The 9200-nt window shown below is 39.3% G+C and overlaps 1 protein-coding gene across 2 annotated transcripts in view; it reads right to left on the bottom strand.

The window, feature by feature from the left end:
* Positions 1-2055: 2055 nt before the first annotated feature.
* LOC145769972 (GPN-loop GTPase 1-like) overlaps positions 2056-9200 on the bottom strand; it is a 43677-nt gene continuing 36532 nt past the window's right edge. For both annotated transcript variants that reach the window (XM_082581542.1, XM_082581551.1), the window contains 6 exons: positions 6200-6340; positions 5832-5978; positions 5471-5553; positions 5181-5275; positions 3462-3542; positions 2056-3146 (listed from right to left, as the gene is read on the bottom strand). In XM_082581542.1, the coding sequence (XP_082437668.1) occupies positions 3079-3146; positions 3462-3542; positions 5181-5275; positions 5471-5553; positions 5832-5978; positions 6200-6340 (615 nt within the window). In that variant the 3' untranslated portion in view covers positions 2056-3078. The remainder of the gene's footprint in view (positions 3147-3461; positions 3543-5180; positions 5276-5470; positions 5554-5831; positions 5979-6199; positions 6341-9200) is intronic.

Below are 9200 nucleotides of genomic sequence, written 5' to 3'. Positions count from 1 at the left end.
TGAGAACCACTGCTTGGGGACAACAATTATATTTTAAGCAATGTTTGTATCCTACAGTAGCTGTAGCCTACCTAGTTGTTGTCAATATTTTTTATCGTATTGTCTGCTTCAGTAATACACAAAAAGCTTCTTAGAACTGAGCGGCGTGATATATCCTGCTGCTACTGATTAAAGGTAGAGTAGCTTCGATCCCTTCCTCAGCGGAGGACATATGTCATTTGCTGATAAATGTGCAGCAGGCAACCAGCTTTCATCTCACTACACTATCATGATTTATAACCTAGGCTACATATAGCCTAGGGTAGGCTAAGGGATTAGGTAGGCCTACTGTCAGTAAAAGAACGGGTAACATTAATTAGGCTATCAATCAACTCATTTTGATTAGCCCAAGCAAAGACGTTTCAGCGCTTCCCGGAAACTACTCCATATTATAAATTCACGTTATCCTCTACGGTAATGAGATCTATTAAATTCAGAGGCGAAGTCTCCTTGCTCAACAGCCTCCATAGCCCTATTGCTTCCAGAATACCACATGACAAAGCTATTGATTATAAAGCATATTTACAGTGAACGTTTCTGTAGTCTCCTTACAGAATTCGATTTTGGAACTCTTTTTTCTCGGATTAAGAAAGCCTTTTAAGAAGCTTGATACTGGTGGTTTCGCATTCTTCCTGCAGATAACATGGCCTACCGAGTACCGATATCTTCGAAGTTAAAGTGGCCATGGCCGTTCTATAAAGTATTGGCCGTTCTATAATAATTGTATTGCTTGCGTGAGACTATAAATGGTTCGACTCTAGGGATGTGCGCTTGAGCAACGCATTCTAAGGAATACTGTCCATTCAGCGGCACCCAATGGATAGCATAATTTCCAGGCAACAAGACTTCAACAATTATAAACTTCTTTCTGTCAATCTCGGTAACCTGCTCTGCGTCAAAAGCCTCTACAAGTATGCGAAATTACCAAGAATAGGCTAACTTATCAGTCCTAGGATAAAGGTTCAAAATCCAAACCACATATAGGATACGGGACAATAATGTTTTTGCTGGTGTTACAAGGTCATATCTCTCTCATCGGACTACTACCTTAACGTGGTGAGAAAGTTTCCATGCCTCAGTGACCTTCAGAGCAGTAGCCTACTGGCGGGAGCTAACTGCTCCCAGAAGAGTCGCCCATGCCATGTTGGTGGAAATCCTCTCACACCAAACAAAACGTAGTCCAAAGTACCCAACGGCGGATAAAGTCAATCAAGCTCAACGACTGTGATGGCGGATGAAGGCTGCAGCATGTCACCAGCTCCAATCGTCTTGGCTTGCCTTTGGACAAAGCTGATGGCCAAGCCAAGACGAGTCAAGTTTATGTGTGCGCCATCAAGTCCACGTTAATCAACCCACGCACAGGCGTCTTCGCAAGACTTATTGCGAGGACCATCACCTCGAAAACGAGGGATAACCATCACCACAGGTCATATGGAATTTCTACTTTTGCCGAATATGACTAGTGTGAGTATAAAAACCATTGTCGTCGTGCGATTGAATCATTGAGTACTAAAAAGAAAGATCTTCCTCATACGACCTTCGCGACTTAGCAACGATTAAGATACGCGTCACTAGTGTCCTCTCACACTGATCGAACTTTCGCGCAAAAAGATTATTTAATTAGAGCTAGAACGCGGTGCAGCAGCGGCAAATATTTGGCGTATCTTATTCCAGTTCGGTTCCATAATTTGGATCTGATTCCAATTTGGAACTGGTTCTAAGCGATCCCTTGTTCTGAAATGGTCATCACTACTGGGCTACACTGCTGATTGTTGTGCGTGTCTGAACCGCTTCCTGGTTTCGCAATTAGACGCGAAACCTCGTTGTGGAATCAGTACAGGAACGTGAGGTCCGATGATTGGTAAGAAGATTTCGTAGTTTGTAACTAAAAAAGAATGGACGCATCCTAGGAACCTCTCTTCCCCTTTGTTAGCAATTGTAATCCCCCTTCCTTTGACTGCGGACGTCTTTTATGGACAGTCCCTAAACAAACTACTGACTGATTTGACAGCGGAAAGCTTCGTGGCATATATTGCATTACGGTACAATGGGTACAATGCTAAAGAGCGCTTCAGTTTTCAACCGCTTGCAATGTGGCCAAACTGAGCAGATTCATGAACTTGGTAAATGCATTTCTTCTTGCATCACAACTGCAACAATTACCACTCTTTAACTTAAGTCAAAGCAAGAAGAGTGGCAATGCCAACGAGGTGATCGCGGAATTATCAAACCCAGTTTTGATAACTAGCTCCCAGCATCTAAGGCTGAGCATCTCTCACATGAGCAGCACATGATTTCTTTCACTAATATTACTGAACATCAGCCTATCTTGTTTCAACGTAATTTGCCGATGCTTGACATTTGTCACATTAAGAACTGGGAAGCAGCTGACTCGATGACTGATATACTCTTTCGCTGCTTCCTGTCTGTTGTGGTATTTAGATAGCTATGGTACTATTTTATTCGTATTGTGTATAATTGTACCGTACTATTGTCGCAACAGACAAAATAAAAAGGTTTCTCTCTCTCTCTCTCTCTCTAAAACGAATGTAAACAGGAAAGTAATGAACAAGAAGAACACTCAGCTGGAACTGGTTTTGTATGTATGTGAGAACAAGATGCTAACGTCATCATAGACAAACGCACGATTTGAGATGTTGTGAAATGCTCTGAGCTGGGCAACCATTTCAGATGGCTTGCACCAGACTAGAAGTTATGGTTTCAATCAGATTTTAGACTTTAGTCCAAATACAAAAACTAGTGGTAAAAAGAACGTCTTGAATCAGAAATAGAATGGACAACTTTCAAGACTTAAAAACCCAACCAGCCATCGCTCAATTTGAGCAACAAGCAATCCTACAATGAAAAGCGTTTGTCTTGACAAGATTTAAATAAAGTCAAGTTGACTTGGCAGCAAACTTCGGTGTTGAGGGGCAGTGGCAAGAAATATCCCATCAGCTTCTTTGGCAATCTGAGTCTTCCTTATGGAAATTCTGTCTACGTCATATCTCCTCTGTGATGGAGGTCGTCTTGAGATCTTTAATTCTTTTGTTTCGCTTTCGTTAAAAACCTCTCGAAGGACTTTTCATCTTCGACTGTCTCTGACTCTATAAATAAACAATAAAGTAAGATCCAGAACACATTTTGCTTATACGAGTATATCACCTACTGCACTGCTTGCCAATGTACAGTTGTACACACACATGTTGAAAATGCAATATCAATAACCATGTGTAAACCGCTAAACCTACAAAACGTAAAATATATCAGCACTAAAAATATACGTGATTTGAGAATGTGGGACGAAAATTTAAAGCATAAAAATGTCGTTAATATTTTCTGCAAAAAATAATGAGTTCAGTTTAGTAAAGGTTTAAGGCCGGGGAGATTAACTACACTTTGAGATCACAGATAAGTTTCACCTTCGTCAATATCGCTGCTATCTTCTTCATCCGAATTGTGTGTACCTGGAGTCACCAACAGGTCGGCACCAGAAAGCAATTCTGTTCATGACAAACATTAAAAAACTTTCGTATAAAATTTAAGTGACAAAAGAAAAGGGAAAATACTTATCTATTTCGTATGTTATAAGAAGAGCAAAATTAATGCGAAATTACGAGCATCATAAAAGACTAAAATACTAGAGACTAGAGTAATAAACCCGAAGACATCTTTTGTCCGCCCCGATAGCTCAGTTGGTTAGCGCGTCACTTCTGGAACGAAAAGGTTCGACTCTCGGGGCGTGCGCTTGAGCAACGCACGTTAAGGACTGCTCTCCATTCAGCGGCATCTAATGGATGGAACAATTCCTCGGCAACAATACTTCAACAATCGGAAACTTCACTCTGTCAATTTCGGTGACCGGGCTGCGAAGTTTTTTCCCACAAACTTTTTGTTACGTCGCATAGAGTTTGTATTAATACCGTGTGAATGCAGACGTATTTCGTTGTTGTGTTTGGTTCAGTGGTTTCGTCCTTTGCCTTATGCTCGAGAGGACAACAGTTCGACGACCATCGAAGTTATTTTTATTTTTTTTAAATAATTTTTGCGGTGCACAAAATCTTTTCAAAAAAAGTAAGATTAATGGGTTAGGGTTAATTCTTAATCAATTCTGAGAATCTTACTTTTAGAGTAATCAGAATCAATTTTTTTTTCTCAACTTGACTAGACTAGGTGCGTCTCCAGGCTACGTTTTTTTTTCAAGTTTATTGTTTAGATTTGGACCTGGAGGGCATAAATTGGCTGCTGACTTTGAAAACCGCACGAAAACAATGAATCGGTAAAAACAGTTACGCGCGGTAACCAGTAATGGCTACACTTGCAGAAATATGCAAATGAGACAAAACGTTTGTGGGAAAAAAAATTTCGCGACCGGGCCTGCGTCAGTGTTTCAAAGCCTCTACTAGTATGCGAAACTGCCAGGATTAAGCTCTACAAGAAGCTTTCCCAGTCCGAAGATAAAGATTAAATCAATCAATGATGTATATTGTTTGCTATGATCATTTGGAGGCTACGGTTAGAGCCACTCTATGTATATGAAGACTGTTATTTGAGATGAAAGTTGCGTGGGCTGCATGCATTGAACCTGAAATATTTCGTAATACAAATATATCACAAGTAATCGAGATTGCCAATAATGCATTGTTGAAAGTATTATGCTAAAATTTCAAACACAATTAACCCAGCTATGGCTATCTTAAGACACAGCCTGGTTTGTCACATTTTGCAAAAACTTTCAGATTTTGCTAACTTTGGGCGAACGTTTAAATAAATTTTTCTAAAAATTATATTTTTACGCTTTTTCTACTGTTTTCTCCAGATGATACAAAAGGTTTTAACATCCTCAGATGTTGAAAAACAAAGAAAATTTGATTTCGAAGATTTAGTTAGACTGTTAATTTTTCAATAACAGTCTGATTCAGCGTTTTTCAACTTATTTTTTCTCATTTGCTACTGCTTCCCTAAGCCAACAAAAAGCTTTTATATCATTAGGAAACAGCAAAAAGTAAAAAAATCTCAGAAAATGTCAGTAAAACACTCACAGTTTAGCTGTAATCAAAATCTGCAAAATGTGACAAATCAGGCTGCATCTCCAAGTGGCCATGACCCAGCCTACAAATATCTTGCTCAGTACAAATTACCTAGGTCCTGTGGAGTGCCTTCAGCTCCACCTTTCTTCTTTTTTATTTCACGTAATTTCCGCTCTCGGAGCTTGTCGTATTGCGGCTTGTAGTCTCTGAAAAATATAACTGAAGTCATGCAATGATACTCCACATAGTTCATGTTTCAAAACATGGTTTGAAAATAATGACCTTGTGACAAACAGAGTTTTAAAGAAACAATACACTCTAAGAACGTGTAATGCTTGAACAGCGATAATCTTTAAGAAAATTTCCAAAAATTCATTTTAAAAATATTCAACATTCATTACATGAAATATTCCTCTCTAGCTTCTTCCAAAGCTTTAAAGAAATCGTCTGTCCCTTGTCCTGTGACCGCAGAAAATCCCACAAGCTGAAAAAGAAATACGTAAACTTACTTCAGCCAAGCCACCTTAGCAACGAAAATCGGTATAAGATGAAAATCAATTTCCTAAAAAAAATCTGCAAAAAAACAATCGTACATTTTTATTTATAATATTGTCAGTTGTAGTTGTGGCAAACAACACAAACACAACTGTTCCACTGCAATGCACAGCTTTAACCGTTATATATGATGCGTGCTTGTACATGTAAATGCTGAAACACAACATCTCAGAAGGTATTTCCAACAAATTCGACAATCCTGCTTACTTTTAAATTGTTGTAAAATTCGTCCAAAACAAGACTCATAGACCGCGACAGATTTGAAATGTAACTTGTTTCACCGTTCAGTGCTTCTTGGAAGGCCTCGAAGTCGCTCGTCCACTCCACAGCAAAAGTGTGATCTACAATGTCGGTCTGAAAACGAACGGAGCATTGTCAAATCTAAGGTCAGAGTAAAACGATGTTCACAAGAAAAATATTTTTAATGAATCTATTGGTATTGGTAAGACAAAATAACAACATTGTTATAAATATAACTGCATGCAATCATCAAACATTATAATGTTGCTGCATATGATAAACATTATAACTAATATAATATATCATACATCAAACACGTTCACAACAAAGTTCACCTTGTTCATGACAACAATGAACGGCAGCTTGGTTTTGTACAAAATACTGCAAGCGTACAACATGTTGGACATGAATGTGACTGGGTTAGTGCTGCGGGCTGTATCCATGACGTACACAACAACCGTAGGAAAGGAAGAAGCCTGGAATGAATTAAACGAGTCAAACATAACCGATCAAAAACTAATATCCAAAACGCAGAGGCCATACGAAGTCACTATCGGCTGGGGGTATGTCTAATGTATATAGTTTTTTTAACAGCAATGCACAATTATGCTTAAATTGTTCTCTAATTCAAGGATTCAACACTACTCCAAGTTTTACAAAGAACATTGTTACACGGCAAAAAGAAATACTTGTGTTGTTTCATCCATTTCAACGTTGTAGATTACTTGTGCCAATTACATCAATACAAACAGGGCTGCCATTTTTTCTTTCTTGTCGAACGACTAAAAATTCTGCGTTTGTTTGTCGAATAGAAATATGACATCTCAAGAGGTCAGATAAAGCGTTTGGCCGCGAATTACTGCACAAGTTGTGTGGGTGTACGTCAGAGTCACTTACTTAAGTTTTTAATCGCACGCTGGTTAAATAATTGCAAAGGAGTATCAAGAGTCCGTCCCGATAGCTCAATTGGTTAGTGCGTGACTTCTGGAACGAAGAAGCTTCAAGATCAAGCGGCGCTAGTTCGACTCTCGAGATGAGCGCTTGAGCAACGCATTCTAAGGACTGCTCTCCATTCAGCGGCATCTAATGGATGGAATAATTCCCCGGCAACAACACTTCAACAATCGGAAACTTCACTCTGTCAATCTCGGTGACCGGGCCGCGAATTTTTTTCCCACAAACTTTCTGTCTCATTTGCATATTTCTGTAAGTGTGGCCATTACTGGTTACCGCGCGGCGCGCGTAAGTGTTTTTACCGATTTTCGCCCCCATAGCAGCCGATTTTTCCCCTCCAGGTCCAAATCTAAACATTGAACTTGAAAAAAATACGTAGCCTGGAGACACACCTAGTCTAGTCAAGTTGAGAAAAGAAATTGATTGTGGTCACTAATCTCAAAGTAAGATTTTCCGAATTGATTAAGAATTTACCCTAACCCAGTGGTTCCCAACCTGGGGGTCGCAGAGCATTTTATAGGGGGTCGCGAAGCTGTTGCTAATGCAACAACAAAAGTGAATGTAAGTAGGACGAGGTACCGGTCCGCTAGTAGTATGTGCCAGGCTACGTTTACATGACGTTTCATTGCGCCCGAAATGAAAATTTTCCGTTTCGGTTAGTCTGCCAGACTCGTAGCCTACGGTAGTCTGTTTGCATGCGATGACCGAAATGAGATTCGTAGCGATCTGGATTTCATGTCGGTAGTTTCAACTGAAATGAAGCGGTTGCGGGTGATGTAAACACACCGCAATGAGATCCTAGTAACGAGATTAGCCCTAGTGCTAGTAGTTTGTGGTCTATTTAAGTATTTATTTGTAGTGTAGGAGGAAGAGAGAACTTGAGCATTACATCAGTGCAACAGCTTTGTGTTTTTGAAATCATAATGATAGATATTTTCAACTGGGACTGGAATGCTGGTTGTTTAATTTAAGTGACCAATTAGCAATTGCGAACCAGCAATACAAAGTCACTCTCTCAATTTTGGTGTGAAATGTATGATTCATACCCACAGATTTCTAAGCTGGCTTTTCAAGTATTACTGCCCTTCGCTACGACGTATCTAAGTGAGAGTGGTTTTTCCGCTCTTCTGCATATGAAAACAAAGGATAGAAATAGAATGGATGTGGAAGACGACATGAGACTGGCTCTGTCTAGCACGCAAATTCGAATTTCACGGTTAGCTGCAGACCTACAAGGTCAACCATCGCATTGATTTGTCGATAAATGCAAGAAAAACATTTTTAGTGCTACCTTTTGTTGTATTATTTGTTAATAGTATACTTGCATTTAGGAAAGAATATAAGTGGAGGTCGCGGTATCTACGAAAATTTTTAAAGGGGGTCACCAAGACAAAAAGGTTGGGAACCACTGCCCTAACCCATTAGCCCTAACCTTACTTTTTTTGAAAAGCTTTTGTGCATCGCAAAAATTGATGTAAGCCAAAAGAAAAAAAAATTGACTTTGATGGGCGTCGAACCGATGTCCTCACGATTATAAAGAAAAAGGGGAAACCACTGAACCAAACGCGCCAACTAAAAATGTTTTCATTCACACGGTATAAGTACAAGCTCTATGCGAAGTAGCAAAAAGTTCGTGGGAAAAAAAATTTCGCAACCGGGCCTGCGTCAGTGATTCAAAGCCTCTACAAGTAGGGGAAACCTGTGTAATTTGATACCATGTGTAATTTGGACCACATACGTTTTTTCGTTTCACTCTCTTTCAAATTGGTTTTTATTGGACAGCTGCAACAACCACATCACCTTACGTCATCACTAGCAACCGCTAATTTCTGAACAATGGCATTTGGCAGCAATTCAGAATTTTCAGTTTTCAGGTAGACTGATGTAATTTTCTACGGTCATGGCGCAAGAAATTGTGGAAAGGGTGTAAAATGTTTTTCAAAAAAAAAATGTGAGGATTTGTTACCCAAGGAATTGGCTACCTTGCTGTGTAAATTTTTTTTTTTTTTCATCTTAAAAGGTTTAAAAAGCGAAAATAGTAAGCCATGTGACATGTGTGCAATTTATAAATTGATTTGTGTTATATCTTTGTATCGAAAAGTAAAATTTATCTTGATTGAAATATCTACTCGAGCTGAAAGAAAAGCCAAAGGAAAATATTGCAAATGGACAGAAGAGGCGACGAAACTTGCTCTTTCTGATGTTTCAAATTAGTGCCCTCTTGTGTCAACTCTTCAGCCCTCGAAATTAGCTTCCATCTACGACGGCAAAAACATTGCCGTCGCCAAATTAACAAACCTTGGATTACGGCGGCAATTGCCGTATGCTTTAATCAAACAAAATTTTATGCGCTTCTTCTTCATCGTGTGTCACACGGCGGTA

The sequence above is a fragment of the Aplidium turbinatum genome, chromosome 1, assembly GCF_918807975.1.
Source record: "Aplidium turbinatum chromosome 1, kaAplTurb1.1, whole genome shotgun sequence".
Taxonomy (NCBI): domain Eukaryota; kingdom Metazoa; phylum Chordata; class Ascidiacea; order Aplousobranchia; family Polyclinidae; genus Aplidium; species Aplidium turbinatum.
This window is presented reverse-complemented; position numbering and strand designations above follow the sequence as displayed.